This window comes from Meles meles, chromosome 16 (assembly GCF_922984935.1).
Source record: "Meles meles chromosome 16, mMelMel3.1 paternal haplotype, whole genome shotgun sequence".
In the NCBI taxonomy this organism is placed as follows: Eukaryota; Metazoa; Chordata; class Mammalia; order Carnivora; family Mustelidae; genus Meles; species Meles meles.
Genome location: NC_060081.1, coordinates 68,033,875 through 68,059,585, shown reverse-complemented (window position 1 = coordinate 68,059,585; position 25,711 = coordinate 68,033,875). Strand labels below are relative to the sequence as shown.

The 25,711-nt window shown below is 49.3% G+C and overlaps 1 protein-coding gene across 2 annotated transcripts; it reads right to left on the bottom strand.

Moving 5' to 3' along the window:
• Positions 1-613: 613 nt before the first annotated feature.
• Positions 614-6,202, bottom strand: WFDC2 (WAP four-disulfide core domain 2). 2 transcript variants are annotated; one of them, XR_006815231.1, is made up of 5 exons: positions 6,047-6,202; positions 5,338-5,481; positions 3,166-3,318; positions 1,671-1,734; positions 614-776 (listed from the first exon to the last, which is right to left on the bottom strand). XR_006815231.1 is itself a non-coding variant. In XM_045980157.1 (4 exons), exons 1-3 carry the CDS (start codon positions 6,123-6,125, stop codon positions 3,167-3,169), a joined length of 375 nt encoding a protein of 124 aa, XP_045836113.1. In that variant the 5' UTR covers positions 6,126-6,202; the 3' UTR covers positions 614-776; position 3,166. The 2 variants fall into 2 exon arrangements, 1 of the variants encoding a protein (XP_045836113.1); XM_045980157.1 differs by lacking the exon at positions 1,671-1,734.
• Between the last annotated feature and the right edge of the window lie 19,509 nt (positions 6,203-25,711).

The following is a 25,711-nucleotide window of genomic DNA, read 5'->3' as shown; positions in this document are numbered from 1 at the left end:
AAGCAAGTCACCGGCAGACTCCTAGTCTAGAACTTGGACAGTCATCAGCCACACCGAGGGTTGCTGTGGCTCGGGAAGATCTCACCAACAAGTCTTCCAGCCCTGAGTCCAGCACCCAGACCTGCTGTTCTCAAGCTCCCGGTAATGAACGGAAGTGACTTCAGAACCGATTCCATCCCGTCTCTGAGCCTGTTCTCTCTTCCGTCTCCTTCCCGGGGGAAGGATAACCCCCAGCCTCCTGGGAAAAGCGCTACTACACAAGCCAAGCCCTGAATGTATGTTTGGTGTTTCAGAGTTGATCCGGCTCTGGACTTCATGCCCTGATGACCTGGTCGACACCCCACCTCAACCCAGAGTCAGGGGAGACCTGGATGGAATGATTAAGAATAGAGACCGTGGGGCGCCTGGGTGGCTCAGTGGGTTAAGCCTCTGCCTTCGGTTCAGGTCATGATCTCAGGGTCCTGGGATCGAGCCCCACATCGGGCTCTCTGCTCAGCAGGGAGCCTGCTTCCCCCTCTCTCTCTGCCTGCCTCTCTATCTACTTGTGATCGCTCTATATATATCAAATAAATAAAATCTTTTAAAAAAAAGAATAGAGACCGTGCCCCGCATCCTGTGCTGGAAGTGGTCACTTTATTGGTTGGAAAAGAAAGAAGCAATGCTCAGTCCTGGAGGGAGTGCAGAGGCCAGAAAGAGGGGAGGGTAGCTGGGCTGGAGCCAGGCAGGGCCGGGTAGACATGTCCGCTCCCCCACTCCTTAGGCTGTGGTGGCCGGAGCTGGAGGAAGAAAATCATAATAACACATCAACGACAATATCCAAAATACCAGCCAAGAGGACCTGGAGCTTAAATTCTGGACCAGAGCTCCCCTAGTCTCCCTTTCCACTCCACGCACAGCAAAGCCTTGCCTTCCTGAGGCTGGGGGGCTCGGCCTGCATGGCTCTGCGGGTCCTAGACTCATCTCCTATGCTTCAGGCCATCCTGGGACAGACATACCTGGGTAACCACGTCTCAACTGACCACAGCAGCCTTCCTGGGGTCATTTGTCTCCCTGCAAGCCCCTCAACCACCAGAAAGTTCCACCATGCCCCCCTTCTTTAGGTTAAGCTGGGATTAGCTGGTCAAGGAGATCCTATTGATCCCATTTTAGAAGCATAACAATGGCAGCTCAGGGAGGTAAAAACTATTTAAGTGTCAGAGCTGAAATCTGAACCTGGGTCTTCCTGGCCACGAAGTCCAGCCACACCCCCACCACATGGAGGCAAGGGATGGCTGGCATCATTAGAGAGCTCTGAGCCCTCGGGAGACTGTGGTTCCCGCTCAGGCACTGGACAGACCCCTCGAAATAGCAACCATGGGGCCTTGGGCACATCCTCCCCTCTCGGTGGTCTCGGTCTTCTCATCTGTGCAATAGTCGGTCCCACCAGTGACCCATCAGTTCCTGGGCTGAGAGCCTCTCGAACTAGCCCCCCATCAACAATGAGATTTCAACCACAGGGTGCTTCCAGCTTCTTTCTCCTCCTATACATCACCCCACTACTGACCTTCGGGCCATCCTTGAGGACGGGCCCATGGTCATCCCTCTGCAAAGCCTCCTGTCTCGACCACTCCACCGCCCGCCCCTGGGAGGCCTTCCTCCTCTGCTCCCACAGCACTCAGTCCTTCCCTCACCACGGCACTGAGGAAAAGCATTGGGAGTGTCCGTCCATCCGTCCGCCTCGGCCACGGGGCTGCTCTGTGAGGAAGGGCTGTGGTCACCTTCTGTCCCAGAATCTGACACAGAGACCTTGGCACAGCGCTAGATCTGCCAGTGGGCCAACCAAACGCGCTTCGGGCCTTGTATTTCTTTACTTACTCACACTTTCTCTAGGACTTAGTATTGTTTTATTTTTAGTTGTAAGTAGGGGAGAGAGACACTCCACAATCCTTTCTTTGCACAGTCAGAGCCACCGGAGGTGATCAAACACAGCCCCCACCTGCCACCAAGCAAGTGCTTGTCACACTTCGAATACACATTTGATGTCTGCCACGTGTGTCCTGAAAAGCCAAGCTTTTGGCGAAACTAAAGATCAGTCTTTGGCCTCCCATGGGCCACGTGTAAAGAGCTTGCCACCTCCCTGTCCCCTCCAGGTCCTGTCCACTGTCCCCTCTCTCAGGACACAGCTGCTCCTCCCTCCCCTGACTTTCTAGGTGCATGCTACGGAAACAGAGTAAATCTTCTCTTTCCCTGCAGCCCAATTCATCAGCAAATACTGTCCCATGAATAATGTCACTCATCAGCGAATACTGTCCCATCCACCTTCACATTATGTCCCAAACCCAGCCACTTAGCTGCCGGGGTCAGTCATCTCCGGGCTGGCCTCACACAGGAGCCTCCTGCTGGTCTCCTGCTTCTGCCACTCCCCCTCTACAGTCTCCTCTCCATCCAGCAGCCTGAGCAATCTTTTCAGGTCTAAGCCAGAGCATGCCCATTTCCACAGAGGCAACATCTCCAGGTCAAGACCAAAGTCCTGTAGTGACATATCAAGCCCCCAAGGAGCTGCTCCATTTACCCCTGACCTTCCTCTTCCTGTGTTCTCCTGGCTCTCTTCCAGCCTCCTGGCTTTTCCTGAAACACCAGGGACACTCCTGATGTTGTACCTGCTGCCCCTCACCTTTAACACCACCACGCCCACCCCCACCCCCGGGATCCTCATAGCCTCGAGTTTTGGCAAGTCTGTGTTCAAATGCCGCCTTCTGGGTGGGACCTTCCCTGAGTGCCCCTGTTTAAAAAAAAAAAAAAAAAGCAGCCCTGCTTCCTGCCCACTCTGCCCTACCCCTACCCCAGCACGCCCATCCCTGTTCTGTTTCCTTTTTCTCCATGGCACTTTTCTCCTTTGAACATTCCACAGAATCTACCCGCTTATGTATTTTTCTTCCATTGGCCTGTAAACTGCATCAGAGAGAAATTTTTGTCTGATTTGCTCATTCATGCATCATCCTCAGTACCCAGGGCCGGGCACCGCTCAGGACAGATGCTCAGCAGAGACTTGTGGAGGGCATGAAAGCAAAGAAATGGACAGAGAGTGAAGAGCGGTGTGCTGGCCCAGGCCCTCCTTTTCAACCACCTTTACAGCTAGGCATCAGTGCACCCTCCCTCCCCTTCTCGTCCCCCACCCCCACCTACCTCAGAAGACAGGAGTGACACAGGACACCTTCCCACAACCATTGTAGCAGCATTTCAACAGGCCAGGACACTGGCTATCCACCAGGCACTGGTCCTGGCAAAGGCCGAGCTGGGGGAAGTCAGTGTTCACCTTGGGGCAGGAACCCTGCTTTTCTGGGAAGAAAAAGGAGCAAGGGGAAGGGGGCAGAGAGGATGCCGGGAGATGAGTGCTTGTCCACAATGCTGCCCTCCCCTTGTGTCACATACAGGACAGCTGTCTGTCGGCCTAGATCCCGGGGGTACCTGGGGAGACCACCTGCAAACCCCTCCTTCTCCTGCTCCCTCCATCCTTGATTTTGGAACCACCCAACACCAGGCTGCTGGAAGAACTAAAACCAAGACTTGAACGCAGTCTCTGGTCATCCATTTGCACAGACACACTCACACACACACTCACACACCCTCTGTTCCACTTCCTGGGTCAAGGAGAAGGGAACTGGGCTCAATTCCCAGGAACCCCAAGAGCAAGCCCAGCCCAAGGTCAAACACAGGCACAGAACTGGCTGATTAGCTCAACAGGACAGGAGTGGCTGCCTTCCCAGCACAGAGAAATCCATTCCCTTGAAAAGGGCAGATGTGGACACTGGGTTCCCTAGGATAAAGGGGAATCAGGAACCTTTTACTGACAAAACACGCCCCTGCGGATAGAGCATCTGCTCTCTACAGAGACGTTTTCTGTGTGTTATTTCATTTAGTCCCCATGTCAGTCCCACAAAATTTGGGATTATCATTCCCATTCTGATGACAAGAAAGCAGAGGCTCAGAGATGTAAAGCAACTTGTTGAGGATCCCACAGCTAGCAGGTGGGCAGCTCTGAGATTCTAGTTCAAGAGGCCATCTGCCCCCATCCCTCTTCCTGCCTCAGGCGGTCCATCTGAGACAAAACAAACAAACAAACAAACAACCCCAGCAAAGCCTGCACCTACAAGTAGGCATGCCTTCTGTCCCCCTCCACCTTACTCATCTGTCTGTCTGTCTCTCTTTCTTTCTCAATCCTCACGTCTCCTGATCCTTCTCTCTCTGCTCCAGATTAGAAGGCTCCAGACCCAGTAGCTACCCCTGATGGGCCAGTCCTCCCTCTACCTATGTCTGAGGTCTCTAATTGCAAACCATCCCAGCCCCTACTGGGGACTCCGAAAATAACGGAGAGGGAGAATCCTGGGGCTGTGTTCTGGCTGAAGACCAGCAATCACCACAACTTGGTGCCCCAGGTTATATCCCTGCTTCTAGTCCTCAGTTTTCCCCTGTGAAAAATGAGAAGCTTGGATTTCATGTTGTCTAAAGCCACTCCCTGCTCTGATGAGCGTTCCCATAACGGAGGTGGGGGGGGCAAGCTCTAGCAAGGACCTTTTGTGGACCCCCAGCGCTTTCCATAGTTCTCTCAATCTTTAGAGTGTTAGAGCTTGTTTTAAATACAGGAAGAGAGGAGGGGGTGCTCAAGGAGGAGTCCTGATTTCCTTCAAACCAGCCTTCCAGAAGGGGCAAAAGTTGAAGCCCCTCTCTGTGACTCCTCCCCAACCAGTGAGTGACAGTGTGACCTTGGGCAAGAGTCTTCCTGTCTGACACTCACAACCACATCTTCGGGCTGGGCTGGGCGCTCCCCTTAACGTGTAAAGCCTCTTTCTTGGTCTGGACAGAGGAATCCGGGGAGTCTTGCTAGGCCAGGCGCTCCAAGTCCTTCCCCCAAAGCTGGAGGACGCCCCAGGGGAGGGACTCCAAGAGGGTTGGGCGCCCCAGGTCTTGGGACCCAGCCCGCTCTCGCCAGTCCCGGGCTTCCCCGAGGCTCCAACCCGCAGGGGAGGAATCTATGAACCAGGTGTCTTGACCTCCGGGAACACCGCGAACACCGTCCCATCTGGTGCTTGCCCGGAAGTCCGTCACGCACTAGGGAATGGAATCCAGCCTGGGGTGGGAGACCGCCCCCCCGCCCGCCCACCCCTCCACCTCCCTCTGAGCTTCAGCGACGCCTTTGTCTCCCCCGGGCCCCGAGGAAGCGTGAGGGCATTTGGTTCCATCCGTCTCGACTCTGCTGGGGACCCTGGAGTTGGGGGGCCCTCTTCCCGGATCCGGAAGCTCTGCCTCCTCCAGCCCACCCCGCCCTTCCCTGCCCCTCCCCAGGCGCCCCGGGGTTACCGTTGGGCAGGTGGCAGATGGTGGCGCAGCCGGCCTGGCAGCACTTGAGGTTGTCGGCGCATTGGGCGTCAGAGAGGCACTCCTGCGTGCAGTTCAGGTCGGCCTGTAGCTGAGGGCACACGCCGGGCTTCTCCGCTTCTCCACCTGGGAGGCGCACGGTCAGTGGACGCGGAGCCCTCGGCTCAAAGCGAGCCCACCTCCTGCGCCCGGGGCTGCAGATCTCAAGCTCCAAGAGATTCTCAGTCTCTAGCCCTAGGCGCCCCTCTTCCAGCCTTCAGAGGGCCCCACCTCCAGGCCGAGGGCCCCGATACTTGGAAGTACGGGGTGGGGGGTACCGAACCCTCATCCTCAGCGCCCTCAATCTTTAGGGATCCCCCCCGCACAGCTGAACATCCAGGAGCTTCCGACGTCTAAGCAGAGGGTTCCCCCCACCGGCCACGTTTAGCACAGAGCCTCTGCCCCAAATTTTCACAGTGAGCTTCCCCACCTCCAGCACACTGGACCCCACACCCCAAGCTCCAAGGGTCACCACCTTCAGGAACCAGGGAACCCTCAAATTTTAGTCTTCATGTGTCTCCCCACTTCCGCCCCAGGAATCCCCATTTCTTCAGTTCCCAGAGAGCCTACGTGCGCCTCCGCCGGGCCCAGTCCTGGCTAGTGCTCCTGGAACGGCCCCTCTGGGCCCCAGGGCTGTCCCCGCCCCGCTCACCTGGGACGCGGGGGAGGCCGAGCAGCAGCAGGCCGAGAAGGAGGACGACGGCGAGGGGACCCGGGCGGCAGGCGGGCATGGTGCTGCGCCGGGGCGGGGTGCAGGTGTGAGCCGCCGCCGGGATGCGGGGATTTAACCACGCGCTGGGGAGGGGGGGCGTGGGGTAGGGGTGGGGCCGCGCCCGCGGGGGGAGGGGGCTCAGTGGCCACCGCGGGCTGGCTGCCACCTCAGACCATTTCACAATCCTTGGGGATCAGGTGTCACTCTTGGCCCCGGTGGGAACCAGGAACCTGAGCAGCTTCCAGGCCTGGCGCAGTTCGACCAGCTGCAGCCGGACCCTTGTCCACTCCTCCCCTCCCGCCTCCCCGCTGGGGCCTGAGCGCAAGGTTGCGGGCGGCCAGAGCTTGGTCCAGGATTCCTGGGTCTCCCTGTAATGTCCCCGGGGAAGGAAGGACTGGGCCCACAGGGAGGCAAATAGAGCTTGGGGATTAAGTGGTTGGCCTTGGGGCGGCCAGATCAGAGCGCAGATCCCGTTTAAGGATTCACGGCAGAGGTCTGGTGTAGTCACACACAGCACTTAGTGGGGGCTATAGAAAAAGCAGTTATTATTGATAAATGAACCCATTTGACGCAAGAAACCGAGGCCCACGAAAGTGAAACACCTAACAATCTCAAGAGAGTTTTGGATGTGCGTTTCTCTTTTCCTCTTTTCTTTTCTTCTTCTTTTTTTTTTTTTTTTTTTTTTTCCTCCTCTTTTCCAGACCAACGCTCTCTCCGGGCTGACTGTGTGCCAGGCTCTACACTCAGCGTCTCATGGAGTCTCACAATCTTCCCAGGAATAGAGAGTTACTATTATCATCAACTGTATATGCCTGATGAACCACACTTCAGGGGTTTAAACCCTTCTCCCAAGGTCCCAGGCCACGCTCTAGAGACAAGGTTTTGAACCCACACCTGCTTCCTCCAAGCCCCCTCCTTTTTTCCCCCATTCCAGCATAAATATTCACTAGGTGCCCTACTGCCTATAGAGCAAGACAGGGGGTGGGGGACGGGTAGAGAAAGTAGTTAAAGGAGCCCTCTGTCTGGCACTGACCGTGGGGGTGAGGACTGGCTGTGACTCCCATCTTCACTGTTTCCTAGCTGAGGAACCTTGAATAAATCAGTTCTCTATTCTGAGCTTCCGTTCTGCCATCCACAAAGATAATGTTGACATAAGAATTCAGGGAGAACATGAATGTGGAAAGGCTGTGTCCTCATTGAGGGCTAGGTCCGCAGGATTGACAGAGGAACTCCAGCCAGCAGGTAGCAGATAAACGGCTGGGAGGGCTCCTTAAATGCTGTCTACTGTCACCAACGAACCTGATCAGGATACACCGACGCCTTAGAATCCAGGCTGGCAAATGCCAGAACAGAGTTACCCAGGGCATTGGACGAGAGACCCTTCCTGCTCCAGCAATCTGAGATTCTGTAAGCCCCAGGAGGTTTTTGCCGCTGGAGGCTAGAGGGCATCTGGGGCACTGCGCACTGGGATGATAGATGAGTAGAGCTTTGGTGACATGAGTGTATCAGGCCACTGTCCCCACAGATGGCTCCTGGTAAAAGAGGTTAAGAATGACTCCCTCGGGGATGACTGGGTGGCTCAGTCGGTTAAGCAGCTTCCTTTGACTCAGGTCATGGTCGTAGGGTCCTGGATGGAGCCCCGCAAGGGGCTCGGTGCTCAGTGGGGAACCTGCTTCTTTCTCTCCCTCTGCCCCTCCCCCTCGCTCATGCTCTCTCTCTCTCTCTCCCAAACAAATAAATAAGTAAAATCTTTTAAAAAATTTAAAAAAGAATGGGGCGCCTGGGTGGCTCAGTGGTTAAAACCTCTGCCTTTGGCTCAGGTCATGATCTCAGGGTCCTGCGATTGGGCCCCGCATGGGGCTCTGTGCTCGGCAGGGAGCCTGCTTCCTCTTCTCTCTCTGCCTGCTGCTCTGCCTACTTGTGATCTCTGTCTTTCAAATAAATAAAAATAAAATCTTTGAAAAAAAATAAAAATAAAAAATTTAAAAAAGAATGCCTCCCCCAACTTCCCATGCCAATCCTGGGGAATAGAGGGGTATTATAGTTGGGAGGGGCGGGGTCTATTTACTCGGAGCTCAGAGAGCAGTCCACAGCAACCAGGCAGGACCCAGGTGGGGGACAGCACTGGGCACGTTCCTGAAACTCAGTCCAAGGCATGCAGAGGCTTTGACGACCAGCCAGTTTTCGCTGTTGGACCCAATCGACTACTTACTAGACATTAAGACTTGGGCACACCTTCCCGGACCTACCCAGCTTCCCAGTCAGGGAAACTGCCCCTCCACACACACACCCCCCCCCCCCCCGCCTTCCCGGGTTCCCTGCTGTCCAGTCCTCTCTTCCTGCAGGAAAGCAGCTTCCTCTGAGGCTGAGGGGATCCAGTGCGGCAGAAGATGGAGACATCTCCTCTGCCAATGACCGATGGCATGAAAAGATGTTCGCTTTTGTGATGCTAGCCTCTGTGCCAGGAACATTCATATGTTTTCCCTTCTGCATAAAAAGTAAAAAGGGCAGAGGCTTTAGAACCAAACATATTCAGGTCTAAGTCAGCGATAGGCTACTTCCTGGTGTTGAATAACGAAAGTTAAACCAAGTATATTTTAACAGACAGCATTCCGTCTAGTGGGTAGAGGGGAGCTCCAAAGGGCCACGGAAAAGCAAAGGTTTTTTTTTGTTTTTGTTTTTTTTTTAAAGATTTTATTTATTTATTTGACAGAGAGAGATCACAAGTAGGCAGAGAGGCAGGCAGAGAGAGTGAGAGGGAAGCAGGCTCCCCGCCAAGCAGAGAGCCCGATGCGGGACTCGATCCCAGGACCCTGGGATCATGACCCGAGCCGAAGGCAGCGGCTTAAACCACTGAGCCACCCAGGCACCCAAAGCAAAGGTTTTTAAAGTTAGAGAAGGAGCAGAAGAAAGGAAATTATTAACAAAGAATCTATTGTTTTCAGCAAGCTCACCCTCCCAAGAGGAGCAGAAGGGGGTCTATCAGTAAATTTCCTAGCGCTGACCAGGAAATCCCAATGTTGACTGGTAAAACACTATGTTTCTAGGGGGTTGAGACTGCAGGTTAGGTATTAAGTGTTGGTTTACTGACTTGGGGCCCGAACCTAAGTTAAGCCATTTTGGGTGCCTGTGGTTTTCTTTTTCTTTCTTTCTTTTTTTTTTTTTTAATCAGCAAGACAGGAAACAACATGTGTTGGAGAGGATGTGGGGAAAGGGGAACCCTCTTACAGTGTTGGTGGGAATGCAAGTTGGTTCAGCCACTTTGGAGAACAGTGTGGAGATTCCTCAAGAAATTAAAAATAGAGCTTCCCTATGACCCTGCAATTGCACTGTGGTTTTCTTTTTTAACAATTACTTCCTTTCTATCAGAATTTCGGCTTAACCAAGAGATATGCTCAAAATGTAAGGCATTAGCATCACTCTCCAGCTCCTATCGGTGGTGCTCACAGACCCTGTTGATCTCTCCTTGCGTGAGGTACACGGGTCATGATGTTTTTGCTTAATCACCATGATATTCACAGGTTATGACTTCAGGTTCACATGCTTTAAATCAGTCATTTTCTTTGTTCCTTTTTTGAAGTTTCAGTGGTAGGGAGATCATTTGCATGGTGGCTAGCGGCTATGAACACACATTTAAAGCTTTTGAGAGGCTAGAACACAGCAGGAAGATTATGGTGATTGTTAGAAACAGGATAATTCCCAATATTTGGAGTGTGCTTCGAAGCCGTGGTCCCCAAGACCCAAACCAATCAAAATTAAGTAAGTCAGGGCACGTGGTGGCTCAGCCAGCTAAGTGTCTATTTTTGGCCCAGGTCATGATCCCAGGGTCCTGGGATTGAGCCCCGAATTGGACTCCCTGCTCAGCAATGAGCCTGCTTCTCCCTCCCCCTCTGTCCCTCTCCCTGCTAGTTCGTTCTCTCTCTCTCAAATAAAAAAATAAAATCTTTAAAAAAATTTAAATGAGTCAAAGAAAGACCCCACTGAAGGAGTCATTCTTTCAGGCCAAGTGCTTTGTTCAGTGATTTTATGTGAATCAGTTTTGACTTCCCCAGAAGTTTTAATCCCAGGATCGCAGGTGGTGTTGGCTACAGCAGACACCTATTGGTTCAGCTAAAAGATAATCAAGGGCTATTTTATTACCAAGAACGACCTTGGCCAGACACTCTAAGGATCTTTGTTGGGCAACAATTGCTTTGACAGCAAATGACGCAATTTCAAGAATTAAGTTCCCGATCACAGCCTCACTTACATCTATCCTTAATCAGGGAGGTAGGAACCTACCAAAAGGAGTGAGTCCTGAATCATGAAAACCTCCTGGTAGATCTTTTGTAATTCAGGATGTAAATTTCAGGACTGCCTTGCTTTGTTTGAGAAAAGTTAAGGGCGTAGTTAGCTGTTCCCCTAGCCTGAAATAAAAAGTGGTTTTAAATTCTAGGCGTTAACCCCTTCAGCAGTGGCTGAGGAGATACAGATGAAGGTGCTTTTCCAGGCCAACGCCAGAGTAAAGGAAAGGAAGGGAAGGGGAGTGTCCTGTTTCAAGTATGAAGTCGATCGGTCCTCTTGGATGGAGGCCGTCTACCTGGAAGTCAGCTACTTCTCTTCCTTGTCAACTGGACTTGGAGGTCTCCAGCATCCATACGGGATCAGGTAGTAGGTGGAAGCCTCCTTTACCTGTGTGATGTGTCCCCAAGGCTCAATACCTTCTAGTTTTGCAGCAGGGTTTGTCATCAGGAACACTTGGTAGGGTCCTTTCCAACGGGGCTCAAGGGCTGTCCTCCTCTGATGATGTTTCTAGAATACCCAGTCACCGGGCTTTTAGACTGTGACCAATAGGTTCCTTTTGAATTAGGATCTGGAAAGACTTCCTTAACCTGTTGATGACAGACTTGAGCATAAGACTTTAGAAGCTTACAGTAGCTAGGCATACTGAACGAGACAAGGGATCCGCGGAAGGTTGTATACTGATGGAATTCCAAGAAGTCCGCAACGTTTTCATGAGGCGTTGTATGACCTGTCCAGTGAAGTGAGAGCTTCGGTCCCTGGAGATGCTAGAAGATCTATCCCAAGTGAGAAACACATTTTTTTTTTTTTAATTTGACAGACAGAGATCACAAGTAGGCAGAGAAGCAGGCAAAGAGAGGAAGGGAAACAGGCTCCTTGCTGAGCAGAGAGCCCGATGCGATGTGGGGCTCAATCCCAGGATCCTGGGATCATGACCTGAGCTGAAGGCAGAGGCTTTAACCCACTGAGCCACTCAGGCACCCCGAGAAACACATTTTTAACAGTTTTCTCCCCACACCATGAGGGCAACAATCTTGCAGTAGGGAAAAGGTCCAGCCCATCGAGAAAACATGTAAGAGAGAACAAAAACATATTGGTAACTCATACTTGGTGGCCGTTAAAAAAAAAAAAAAAATCTGGCTGCAGGTGTTCAAAGTGTCCAGAGGAAGGAGGTCTGAGGCCCCTGGAGACAAAAACAAGATTTCCAGGATCATGGACTTGACAAGTCAGACATTGCATAGACTGTTTTTTGCAATATTCTAGAAGTCTTTCCACCAATGTCCATTTATAATTGGAGTCATCTTAAATGCCCTTGTGGTGGGCGAAGGAATGCAAACACCAAAAAATGGGGTTTGTCAGGGAGCCAGGAAGAACCAAGCAGGCGTCTTGGTTTTCCCAGGGCCCCTTTGTTTAATGTATAGCCATTGTTTATCCACCTTAATTTCTCTGCTTGAGGAGCTAACTGTTGCCTAGTTACCAGGACATCAGGATGGCAAAGGTCTGGAAATGAGGGGCCATTACTATAAAAGCAGAACGGACTTCACCCCCATGGGCCACAACCTTACAAAGACAACATAGAGAAAGCGCAGTATTACTGCTTATTTGACATTTCCCACGCAGCTGGACATGTCAAATAAGCCTGCCTACTTCAGCCAATCTTTTGGAATGTTCCAGGTTGAAGACTGAAGCAGACCAAAAGTATTTAAAAACAAAAACACACACACAAAAACAAAACCTTTGTCCTTTTAACAGAGAGAAAACCAAATTCTAATGTTGCGCCAGCTTACTCTTGATATTAAAACTTACTCATTCCAAAAGAAATCGTGCAAAAGACACAAATAAACAATTCACTAGTAAGTAAAATAAAAGAATAAATAAATAAAACCAAACAAACAAAAAGCCAGCAAAACCTCCACCTTATTCATTCCAATCTTCTCAGTCCTGACCGCATATAAAATTCCTTCCCAAAGGGGGCGCCTGGGTGGCTCAGTGGCTTAAGTGGCTCACCCTTGATTTCTGCTCAGGTCATGACCTTGGGGTCCTGGGGTAGAGCCCAGTGTTGGGCTCCTTGCTTCGTGGGGAGTCTGCTTGAGGATTCTCTTTGTCCTTCCCCCTGCTGGTGCAAGTTCTGTCTCTAAAATACATAAATCTTTAAAAAAAATTCCTTCCCAAAGATTTTTTTTTTTTTCATGAAACTTCTACAACTTTCTTTTTTGACATTCAAGTGTTGTCCTCAGGTTTCCCTCTTTAAATAACCACCCTTGGGGTGCCTGGATGGCTCGGTTGGTTGAGACTGTGACTCATGATCTCTGCTCCGGTCATGAGCTCTTGGTCAGAAGATGGAGCTTGGCACAGGGCGTGGAGCCTGCTGAAGATTTCTCTCTGTCCTTCTCTCTCTGCCCTTCCCACCCTCCCTCCCCCTCTGTCCTTCCCACCCTCCCTTCCCTCTCTCTCTCTCCCTCTCTCTTTCTAAATAAATAACCAACCACCCTCACATTAGGACAAAATTACTTTCGTTTCCCTCAATAAAAATGTATTTCTGTTTGGGCACCTGGGTGGCTCAGTGGGTTAAGCCTCTGCCTTTGACTCAGGTCATGATCTCAGAGTCCTGGGATGGAGCCCCGCGTCGGGCTCTCTGCTCAGTGGGGAGCCTGCTTCTTCCTCTCTCTCTCTGCCGGCCTCTCTGACTACTTGTGATCTCTCTGTCAAATAAATAAATAAAATCTTTTAAAAAAAAAACTTTGAAAAAAAATGTATTTCTGTTCCCATTTTTTTTCTTTTTTTAATACCAAAAATACACATCTTACTTTCTCGCATAGTTGTTTCCTTTATTAGAATTTTTACGTCTTAGAAAATTTAATTTCTACTGAAAGCTGATAAGAAGCAATTGTGACCTGTTACACCAGCATTCTCAAGATTGGCAAATTGATAAATGTATTTCATAATTTTTAGGAACATACTTTTTCCGAGTATAGTATAGTCTTTTAATAAAACATGCTTACTAACAGACCCAAATTTATCCTTAGTTTCTCTGCAATAAGGAAGCCAAAATTCGGTACGTTCAGTAATTAATGTTGCAGCATTTTATCTTATTTGGAAATGATCTAGATCTTTAATGAATTTAACTTAACTTACACTTAACCTAACTCAGCAAAACTTAAAGGTGTTAGGTTACCAAAAAGATTAGGGAGTCTTTTTAAAGTTTACCTAAAAATTGTTTTATTTTATTTTATTTATGCCTGTTTAATTTACTCATTATTAACAATTATGCTTAGATTACCCATAAGAACTTTATAAGACATCAAAGTCAGTCATTCTCCCAAGCTATTAAAGTTTTCCTTTCTTTTGTAACAGAGATCATATCAACTTATTTAACTGAAGTAAACCCTGGCAGAATAAAAGTCTTAATGTTAATACTGATAACTCTGAAGACTATTTTTTAAAGTTTATTTATTTTTTTAATAATCTCTACACCCAGCGTGGGGCTCGAACTCAGGACCCTGAGATGAAGCACACTCCACGGACTGAGCCAGCCAGGTGCCCCAAGACATGTCTATTTTCCATAAACAAACAATGGAACGTTTTCCTAGATTAAATGAACTTGAAAAAAAAATGGGGGTTAGTTTCTATCTTTCTGAGAGTTTTAGAAGGCCCAATCCTTACAAGTGCTTACGTTCAAACCTACTAAACAGGGCTCTAATGCAAATTAATGTTAGCGGTGTCACCCAGAAGTAGAACGGGATCTCACATTTACAACAGACGCATAAACACACAGATGTAAAGACCTTATAGTTACTAAGATTCGTGGAAAAGATTTATTTTTATTTTTTTCTTTTATTATTTTATTATTATTTTAATTTCTTTTCAGTGTAACAGTATTCATTGTTTTTGTATTTGTCCCTGGGATTCCTCTTTAAGAAGCTATAGAAGAGTCTGGGCACAGGAACCGTTCATGCCCGCCCCTCCCCCTTCTTTTCCTCAGTCTCAGCTGATTGTGGGCTGTGCTCACTTTTCAAGGACAAGATAAGATGGATGACTTCAAAGATCAGAGAAAGAATGCAAGTGTTTCTAAGAAGGACTTTGGTTTTCTAAAGCCAGTAATTTACAAGCTGTTTAACATCCGTGGGGAAAGTTTAGGGCTTGGTAAAGGGAGAGGAAAACTTTCCCATCTTGTAAAGATTTGTAAGATGTGGAAAATTGCTTTCCAATTTTTCAAAGAATTGCTTTGTACCCTCAGTGTCCTCCCAGGCTGGCCCACCTCTCCAAGCCCCTTATCCTCAACTTGCTTCCATCCGTTTGAGCAGGTAGTAGTCATTTTAAGTATCTCCAGCAGTATGGAGCAGTATTGAGTAACTCTCCTCCGTCCCCAAAGAGGGTGCAAGGAATATCACCTTCCCCAAACCCAAATCACTGCCAGTGAGAGCCAAAAGGAAGAACCAGCCACCTGTCTGCCCAGGCAGGCAGAAAGCCCAGCCCAGTGCCAAGGACACCATGCAAGAGGACAGTAGTTATCTCTGGCGGAGAAAGGATCAATCACCAGTGGGTCCAGATTAGGACAACATGAAATTGTGTTTTCCTCTCTCGACCAGGCACTACAGACAGGTTCAGAAGAGATGATTCTGGTCAGAATTTTCACCCTTGGGACACGTGGGTGGCTCAGTGGGTTAAAGCCTCTGCCTTCAGCTCCGGTCATGATCCCAGACTCCTGGGATCGAGCCCTACATCAGGCTCTCTGCTCAGCAGGGAGCCTGCTTCCTCCTCTCTCTCTGCCTGCCTCTCTGCCTACTTGTGATCTGTCTGTCAAATAAATAAAATCTTAAAAAAAATTTTTTTTCACCCTTTGGGGGCTCCTGCGGTTTTCTCAGGATCCACACCCCACCCCAGACTCTGGTTTCCCTTTGGCCATTTAAGGAAATAATGTAGCAATTTACCAGAGAATCCCTTCAGTTCTGACAACTCTACTGATGGGTGGGGGGTGAGGAGGTGGCAGGCGGGGCGTCATGGTGGTGGTTCACTGTAAGTCCATTAACTGTAGACTTTTCTTTAGCGTGAGTAGTCATTTCAGAGCGGAAAACCATTCGGAGAGGGGATTGGTAGAATGAGCGTTCAAAGGAGGACGGGTGGGATAGAGGGGGCGCCTGGGTGGCTCAGTCATTAAGGTTTGCCTTTGGCTCAGGTCATGATCCCTGCCTGGGATCAAGCCCTGCTAGGGGCTCCCTGCTCAGCAGGAAGCCCGCTTCTCCCTCTCTCACTCCCCTGCTTGTGTTTCCTGTCTCACAGTCAAATAAATGAAATGTTAAAAAACAAAAACAAAAACCAAGGAGGACCAAGGGGAACGGGGAGTTACATCCGTCTGACAGATGTTTGTCTTAGGAACCTCTTCCATCTTTAATTCTTTATTAGCCTTTTGCAATGAATCTCTTCATGAAACTACTTTGGAATTTTGAAAGCTTTTGGAGACTTCTGCGTGCCAATTAAAATAGGGTTCCCATTTTAACTTGGGAACCCTTGCTTTCAAGGGCACTTCTTTTTTTTTTTCTTTTCAGCATAACAGAATTCATTGTTTTTGCACCACACCCCGTCCTCCATGCAATACGTGCCCTCCTTAATACCCACCACCTGGTTCCCCCAACCTCTCACCTCCCCCCCCCACCGTGCCCCTTCAAAACCCTCAGGTTGTTTTTCAGAGTCCATAGTCTCTCATGGTTCACTTCCCCTTCCAATTTCCCTCAACTCCCATCTCCTTTCCATCTCCCTATGTCCTCCATGTTCTTTGTTATGCTCCACAAATAAGTGAAACCATATGATACTTGACTCTCTCTGCTTGACTTATTTCACTCAGCATAATCTCTTCCAGTCCTGTCCATGTTGCTACAAAAGTTGGATATTCATCCTTTCTGATGGAGGCATAATACTCCATCGTGTATATGGACCACATCTTCCTTATCCATTCGTTCAAGGGCACTTCTTAAATGATCTTACCTAATTGGACATTCTCCATCACGGCCATTGTATTTCCGGGTGTAATTCCCCCGAGGACAGGCAGCAGTCTGGTAGGACCCTGACCCCAAGTGAACCAAACCCACATTTCTGCCCAGCTGTAGCTAGCTGCAAATAAGGTGCAATTCACATATTTTCCAGCTTTATTTTGGAGCCCCCAACCGGATGGCTACCAAGCCAAGTTCCTTAGGATACAAACAAGCTTTGTAAGATTTTGCCATTTTTGCTCAATGTCTGTAACTTCCAGGGTATAGTTCTTAGGCATAAAATAAGCAGATGTGCTGGAAGGTGGCACGCTTGACTCTAGAATTTAAGGATCCCATTAGCTAAGCCTTTGGGTTTCTTGGAGCTGAACTAATACCTAAAAAGGATATGCCGAGGGGTTGTGGATTGTGTGTGCTTTACAACATACCTCGTTGCCCAGAAATTTTCTTGAGATTGGCGGGTAAGCTAGTGGCCACCGAACCCATTCTGTGACCAGCTTACTCTTGAAGTGGGAAGCCCTCTAATACCCCTTAAAAGCTCAATCGGTACTCACCAATTTCTTTTTTCCACTTTTTTCTTTTTCTTTTCTTCTTCTTTTTTTTTTTTTCTTTTAGGGCTCTTTGGTTTCTGAGATACCCTTTAACAATAGCCTTTATCTATACAAAATAAGACGAACAAATGTGTACCTGGATGTACCAGCAGTAACCAAGAGTTGTTCCTGCGTCCCGGCCTACGAGAAGGCCACTTGTCATTTCTACCAGTCTCACCTGCTCCAAGGATTAGCATGTTGGCTCCCCTTTCATACATTCCACCCATTCTCCACTTGCAACTACATATGGGGGCTCCAATGGATACTCCCCACCAAGCTTTTAGCCCACAGCCAGCCTCAGATGCCAGGGAGCCACTGTGGACGTCTGTCCCAGTCAAGCCTTCCCAGACAGCAGCCTCAGCCACCATCTGACCTCATCAAGAACCCAAGCAAGAACCACTCAGCCGATCCAAGTCAACCTGCACAACCACGAGAAATAATAATGAATTGTTTTAAGCTGCTGAGTTTGGGGGATGTTCCTGATACACCAACAGGTGATCAGAACAGTGGTAGGCCAGATGAATAGGATATCTGCTCTCAGGGAGGCTACTCTCTAGTGGGAAAAAAAAAAGCAAATAAATTAGTAAATGGAAAGTACCCTTGTGGATGTGGATCGACGCTATGAAGAACATAAAGCAAGGTCGTGTGATTGTACGTTGGGGTTGGGGGAAACCAGGGATGGGCTCTCTGACAGGTAACATTTGAAGTGATACCAGAAAGATGTGTGAGATCTATCCATACGATCTTCTGGGGCCGAGTGTTGAGGAAAAGAAAGAAAAAACTAAAGGTTAAACTTCTGACATAGTCATCTTCGTGTGGAAGACAGTCCTCTTTCGCAGATCTAGATGTTCAGAAGTGGTAGAAATGGGCCACGGGGGTACTTTTGGTCTAGACTGATACTCAACACAGCTCAGATAAAATGCAGACTATTATATCGTTGTACTTTATAAATGATGGTTAAATGGAACGATTCAAGCCATGTTTATAGCTGTGATGCATGATATAACTTCAGGACTCTCTCAAAGTAGTCCTTCAGTAAAATATGTATCGTTGACTGTCTGTAATGCGCAAAAACGGAGTTATTTGTCACTGGGCGGATTTGAATGCTTAGAGCTGAAATTCAACATTCATATCATACCAGCCCGCTCTCACCGGTGCTGTGTTCCCCCTTGTGGAGTGAGCCACATGCCGGGAACGTGAACATCAGAACCACTCCCCAGTCTGCCTTCCCCTTCACCTGTTCACGGATATTTATTTACCAACGATTTTCTAAGGAGTTCTGGAATAGGAAAACGAAGCGTTTGTTCATCATTTACTAAGGGATTGTAAACTCGAGTTTTTCAACAACATAAAATGCCATTGTTAAAAAAAAAAAACAAAACCCTAAAGCAAGTCCAAAGGCCCTAAGGCAGGAACAAGCCTGACGAATGCCAAGAACAGTAAAACACGAGCACAGCTGGAGAGAGTGAAAGTCAGAGTTGGAAGTGGCAAAATCCAAGAGCTTGGCAGGGACAGGATCATGCAGGGTCTGCAATGCAGGATGCCTTCTCAGCGCGATGGAAGTCCTGGGCTAGTCTCAGCGGGGAAGTAGGGGCGTGAAATCATCTGATTTATTATTCTGGAAAATCACTCCAGCTGCTCTGAAAGAATGGATTGTAAGAGGGCAGCCACGGAAACTGGAGCTAGAGCGAGGAGACTTTTTTTTGCAGCTGACCCAGCAAAGGATCAATGGTAGCAGTCCCTTATATTAGGCAAAAGATCATGAATCACTTGGTGTTGTTCCGTCCATCACATCCGGAAGGCAGGGCTGACTTAGTAGGCTTGTCACCCAAAGGAAGACAAAGTCCCAGAGAGGGGCTGTGTGGTTACTGATTCATCATGCAGTTTCTACCTTTTGTACTGGAAGTTTCTACAGAAACACTAGCTCTTGGAGCTCTGAGCCGCCATGGGTGAGGTTTGACTAGCCTGCGGCTACCATGTTGTAAGGACGCCCAGGACACATGGAGAGGCCACAGTGTAGGCAGTCTGGGCCACAGTCCCAGCTAACCCAGCCTTTGAGTAATCCCAGCCCAGACAGGAGACTGAAGAAGCCACTAGATGATTCCAACTTCAGATGGAGTCCCCTTCAACTGTCTGAGTTTTCCCAGCTGAGGACCGAGGCTTTATGGAACAGAGACAAACCGTTCTCGCTGTGCCCTGTCCAAAATCCTGACCCATGGAATCCATGCGCATAGTCAAGTGACTGCCATTTTACACTAGCTGGAGCAGGGGGGGAAAGTTGGCAGGGTTTTTATAATGCTGTTGGCCTCATGAGTGAACTTCGTAGAATGAGAATAGGCTCTCTGTCAATTACTGACATGCCCACAGGAACATTCTGCAGCAGAAGTGAAGAAGATAGCCCCAGCCAGTCGTCTCATTATTTGCAAATGGCGTCTCCTTCCCATCCTACCAGAGTAGTTAAGAGTCAACATTTGGAGTCCAGAAGATCTGGTTTGAAGCCCAAATCTACCACTTCCTAGTTCTGCGACCTTGGGCAACTGACTTAACCTGTGGGGTCTTAGCTCCTTCATTTACAGGGTGAAATCGTACTTCTAACCTCGTATGGGCAACACGGATTAAGAGAGAGTTTTTCACAAAGCCGTCAAGACAGTGCCAACGTGCGGGCAATAGTTGTTGTTATAATGCCCTGTGGGGGCCCTACGGCCGATGCACCTGGCCCTGCGTCGTCCCAGTGGCCTCCGATGATGTCACCTCCCTTCAGGCTCAGGCAGCCTCGGCTTCTGGACCTAAGATGCTTTGCGCATGCGCTCTGCACCAGGTCAAGACGCCTAAAGATCCTTTGCCTTTGCAATATCCACTTTGTGAAGTAGAAAGAGAGGAAGAAGGAAACGGTTTCTCCTTCCCCGCAACATCCTTTCCCGGGATTTATCTGACCTTATGCTCCGTGCATTCCTGGGAGTTGGGCAGGGCAATTTTCTCTCTCCCTCTGCACCGGGGAAAGAACTGAAGATAAATTGGCATCTCGGGTTTAGGCAGCCTGTCGGGTCCGGGGGGGCGCGGGGGGGGCGGGGGCAGCCTGCACACACAGCCACACCCCAGGAATTGGTGTGGAAGGCTTCTCAGGGCTGTCTCTCCCCCACGAGAAATCTATCAGTAAAGCTCGTACCTCCTCACCATCTCCTCCCCAGGTTGTTCTCCTCTGCCATCTAGACAACTGTCAGGAGCCCAGCGACAGTCCTTACTGCCCCCATCCCCGTCTCCATCCAGCCACCAGGTTCTAAGATGCCCAGGTCCTTCCTCTGGCCTTCAGAGAAACTCCAGACCCTTAGCTTGACTTGCAAGGCTCCTGGGGTCTGGTGTCTGCTTTTACACCCGCGACTGTCTCACCCCCTTCCTCCCACTCATTCTGAATGTCTTCTTTTCCTTAAGCCGTCTCTAGCTTTCCCACCTACTTACAGCACTCCTCCTCTCCTCCCTCTGAGTAACTTGCTCACCCCTTGGGTCTCAGCTGCAAACTCACCTCCCTAGGGCTTCCCTCCCATCTACCACCACCACCACTTCCACCCTTGGCCGGGACCCTTGCTAACTTTCCCGTCACACCTTGCCCTTCCCCTTCACGTAGAGTCGCCACATGCATTGTTAAGCCCTTGTTCAATGTCTCATGGCATTTCCTGCTAGAAGGCGAAGTCCATGAGAGCAGAGATTGTGTCTGTCCTGCGTACCGATGCACAATAAGTATTTTATACTAATTATTTCTATTATTTTATGATCTGTGAACTTACTTCTGATACAAAAAAAAAAAGTTTTTTTAAAAAAGCAAATACCGAAAGAGGTGAGTCTTCCTTGTCATAGGGCAGGAGTGTGCGCGGATTCTGGGGAAGGTGACACTTCCCCCCGCTGCCATTAGGGGGCAGGCAGAGCTTTCCTAAAAGGGAGGTTCCCCCGGCTGAAGAAGAGGGGTCCTTGATCTCAAAGAAAACCAGCCCTGTCACCCACCTCTTGCGCACACTTTTGAGACAAGGAGGGGTGGGGCTGGGAATGGACCAGAGTGAGGCTTTGCTCTCAGAAAAGCAAGAGGACTTTAAGTTACTCCTGAGGAAGACTGGGACCCATTTAGAAGAGAAATTGTGACACGCCTTGGGCAGTGGAGGGACTTTCCAGGGACGGACTTCCGGGAGGTGACAGTCACACGAAAAAATGCTGTTGGTTCCTTTTGTTAATGCAGTCGACAGCACGTTTTTTAAAAGCACCCAGGAGCCAAGGAAACTAAAAATCTATGTGCTTTTAGAAAAGTTGCTTTGGTCTCTGGTGTTCAAAGCACTTCAGCACCATAACCGCTGTCGTCCTCAAAACTCCCCACACCTCAGGAGTTTCTTCAGGCAGATGCCATCTCCCTATTTTACCCAGAAAGCAACTGTGGCTCAGAGAGGTAAAGCGACTTGTCTCAGATCACAGAGCAACATCCAGAGCTGCCTCTCATCACTACTAAATCTGTTTTTATTACACTGTTCTAAATCAGTAATTAAATAATATATTTATCAAGAGTATTACTATTGCTGTTATCAGAGCTGTCATTCGCTGAGGGGGTCACTCTGCCAACCACTTGAACACTTGACATTTTACAAATGTCATATCATTTTCATCCTCAGCGTAATGCTATGAGATTGCGATGAGATGGAGAAAAGCAGCCCCGGACTTCTGGGAGCTGACCTGGCACACACAGTGGGTCTTTGCTGTTCTCCTGCTGGACGTAAACAATTTCACAGAACATCAGCTTCAGACAAGGCCATCCTGTGCTTGCGGTGGATCAAGACAAAAACATGACCCTCTGTGAGCTTGCTTGAACCCAGACAAAACATGAGTATTGCCCAAGCCACACAAATGAGCCAGCACCCCCTATCTTGGCCAATCTGAGGGGCTGCTGATTCATTTACATTTACCCATTACAGCTTTAACCCTTACATGGGATGGAGTTCCTTTCTTGTGGTTGAGATTAAGATACCCAATCAGAGAACTGCCCCATTTCCGGAGATCATCTGATCCAGAACAAAGCCAGCTTCCTTAAACCCGTCCCCAGATCACCCCATCAAGCCCAAATCCCCTAAGTCCTTTCTAACATCTTAATGAGAAGCATGTGGTTCCCCAAGGTGTAGGTTCTCCCCTGCTGCAATGAGTTATAATAAATCCAACTCATTCAGGTAGAAACAGGAGTGTTTTGGGTGGTATTTGGCTGGAGTTTTTAACAGGTATTTATTACCCTTATTTTATAAATAAATAAAGTGAAATTCAGAAAGGTTGAGAAATTTGCCCGACAACAAGGCCACGTGTGACAGAACCAGCTGTGTCTATGTTCTCTTTTGTTTAACGATCCCTGCTATTGGAGTCCAATCTGTGCCTCCATTTCCTCGTCTGTAGTGAGGCAGTTAGACTGCTCTCCAAAGGTCCCTCCAGCTCACATCTTCCCAGAGCAAGAGTGTGAAAACTTTGTCCAGGGCATCTGCTTGGGAAAGCTGGGAATTCTGGCTGGGGGTGGGGGGGTCTCCCTTTGGCTACGGACCCCCTGGATTCTCAACGAGTCATTCCCACAATGCCTTGTAGATGGGAAGATGTAATGATGAACTGAAGAGTGGTGCATCCTGGGAAATATCTCATGAACTTGGACTCCTGCCCATTACTTACCTCCTACCCACCTCCCTCCAGCGATCCTCTTTCAGTTGTTCCTATTTCCACAGTACCTGATTACCCCTCTCTTGCCCAACTGGGGGTAGCAAGTCAGGAGGGTGGTTCGGGACCTCTTACCTTAGAGACCATCCTCCTGTTCTTACACTAACCTCTCTCCCTCAACTTAATAAGGGGCATCCTAGAAGCCTCTGCATAAATTGTAGGGAGCTGAAAAAGAGGGATTCCTACTACTTTGAGTCCCCAGAATCTGAAAGCTGATGGAGGGGACTTAGCAAAATGTTGCACAAGAACCTAAAAGACACTTTATGGGAGATGGGTACTTCCTTGATGGCCATCTCCTAGTTTCTGCATAATCGTCTTAGGAGGAAGACAGCAGACTTGGTCGGTGAGTTTCTTGGGAGTAGACTTGGGACCAATGTGGAAGGGCAGGGCTGAAGTGATGGAGACACTTTGGGGTTCAAAGAGAAAAAGACAGTGTTGTAAAGATGGGTGTCTCCAGCAAAGGACAGTATAATTTAGTCAATATGAATCCTAGCAAATGTTTCAGTTGCACAAATTACACGCCAGGTTCTTTGGTCTAAGGGCTCAGCATGTTTTAAGTCATTTAGCCTCACAATGACCCCATGTAGGGAGAGGACAGGTACAGAGCAGTTAAATAACTTGTTCAAAGCCACATACAGTGTAGCGGAAGATACATACCCCACCCTTACCTCTGGGAGCTGCCATGTTCAGTGCTGCCGGCTGACTTCCAAGGGCCAGTTTCTGTACCTCTTTGCCTAAGGGTTTTCTTGGAAGCCACACAAAGGAAACCTGTGCACAGAGCAAGCCAGAAGTCCTCAACCAATGAGTAACAGGGGGTTGGTGTGTAAACACCTTTCCCTTTCTTCGTGGGGGGGGGGGGGAATCACTGCAGGGAAGATATTCTCCCCACCTCTGCATGGGATTAAGCACCAGCCACCGGCCAAACCAAGATTGTGGCTTTGATAACTCAGTGTTTATTGGCGACCTTTCCTTCCCTTTCTCACCCATCTCCACCTTACCCAATAAGCTGCTTGCCCTCTGCTTCTTAGGAGCCCGAATTAAGACAGACCCAGGTGTTTGGCTCCTTGCAGCCTTTCTGAAGAGGCTGCGCCATTAACTTCCACAGTCTTTCTCCTTCCAAGGGGCAAAGGCTTTGGGTCAGGCAGATAGGTCCACATCCCGTCATTCCTCTGCTCTTATGGGTTGAATTGTGTCTCCCCCTCAAAAATATGTCGTAGTCCTAACCCCAAGTACTCAGAAGGGGGCCTTATTTGGAAACAGGGTCTTCACAGAGGTCAGCAAGTTCAGATGAGGTCATTAGGGTAGGCCCTAATCCACTATGACTGGGGTCCTTATAAAAAGGGGAAATCAGGTCGCTGGGAGAATGCTGTGTGAGGACTGACTTTATGCTGCCACAAGCCAAGGGACAAGGAACTAGGAGAGAGGCCTAGGGCACATCCTTCTCCAGTGTCTTCAGAGAGATTGAGGCCCAGCAGACATCCTGCTCTCAGGCTTCTGTCCTCCAGAACGGTGACAGAATAAACAGCTGTTGTGGAAGCCACCTGGCTTGTAGTACTCCGTCACAGCAGCCCCAGGAAATGACTTTGCCAGCTACGAGACATCCCCAAGCCTCCCTTTCCTCCCCCATGGGGTTCTTAGGATGACTGCCTCAAATAATGCATGTAACATGCTACGCACGGAGCTGCTACATGGAAAGGACTCACCGGATGGATGGTTGTTCTTGTAACCGAAACAGGGAGCCCCTCCCCTGCCACACAGACCATGGCGGGGAAGGGGTTCCTTGGACAAATGGACGACTGAGCCCCACTCTCCTTCTGTTCTCCTTCAAAGTCCAGAACAGCCTGCCCCCACATCTAACCCGGCCGGAGAAAGTAAAGAACTAACGTTTTTATGCTGAAGCTGCGTGAAAGTCACCCTGGTTTTGGTGTAGCTTGGGGAAGCCATTAAGAGGTCGATGACCCTGTCGTGGGTTTGCTTCCCTTACCAGTTTGACTGGGTCTGGAGACAGGAGAAGGGGAGATTCCACTGCTCTGTTGGGCAGAAGAACGTAAAGTACCACCATTCCGAGGGAGTGTAGCAGTTAAGGTTGTCAGTTGCCAACAACAGAATCCACTCCGGTGAGTTCATTTGGAAAATGAGTTTATTTAAACACAACGCCAGAGAGTCTGAAGCCAGACCGGAAAATGTATCATATCACCGAGGGGAAAGGGGGCTTCTTTAGCAAAAGTCCTCCTGCCACCATAATGCTTGGAACTGGGTGAAAGCCCACTGCTGTCAATCTGGGGGATGCAGGTGAGGACATAGTGATGGTGGTTGGGGAAGAGTCCTGGCTTTGAACTTCTCAGTCTGTGGTCACTCCACTAGAGAGGAGACGGGCTCACGCACTCATTCCTTCATTCCACAGAAATATACGGACTGTCTCCTTTGTGCCAGGAACCACACTAAGTACTAGAGATAAAGTGATGGGAAAAAAACAACGGTGGGGGTACCTGGTGGGCAGTCAGTTGAGCATCCAACTCTTGGTTTCAGCTCAGGTCATGATCTCAGGGTTGTGAGATCCAGCCCCAAGTTGGGGTCGTGCTCTGCTCAGAGTCTACTTAAGATTCTCTTTCTCTTGGGTGCCTGGGTGGCTCAGTGAGTTAAGCCTCTGCCTTCAGCTCAGTCATGCTCTCAGGGTCCTGGGATCGAGCCCCAAGTCGGGCTCTCTCTTCAGCGGGGAGCCTGCTTCCCCTCTCTCTCTCTGCCTGCCTCTCTGCCTACTTGTGATCTCTCTCTCTGTCAAAAAAAAGACTCTCTTTCCCTCTCCCCGGCCTCTCCCCGCCCTTTCTCTCTCTTGAATAAGTAAATAAATCTTTACAAACAAAACCAAAAACAAACGAAAGGGCATAATTCTTGCTCTTGTGGTGCTTCGATCTACTGAGTGCGGTGGAACTAAACCAAGCAGGCTGCCGGGAGGAAGAGGCAGGGTTCCGCGGAGGAGGGGTAGGGATGAGGAGGCCCTGCGTGGACCGTCCTTGGACTTTAGC

Coding starts and splice junctions, on each gene's coding strand:
- WFDC2 (XM_045980157.1), bottom strand. CDS start 6,125: ATGCCCGCCTGCCGCCCGGGTCCCCTCGCCGTCGTCCTCCTTCTCGGC. Junction 5,482..6,046: donor CGGCCTCCCCCGCGTCCCAG/GTGAGCGGGGCG, acceptor TGCGCCTCCCAG/GTGGAGAAGCGGAGAAGCCC. Junction 3,319..5,337: donor CATCTGCCACCTGCCCAACG/GTAACCCCGGGG, acceptor TTTTCTTCCCAG/AAAAGCAGGGTTCCTGCCCC.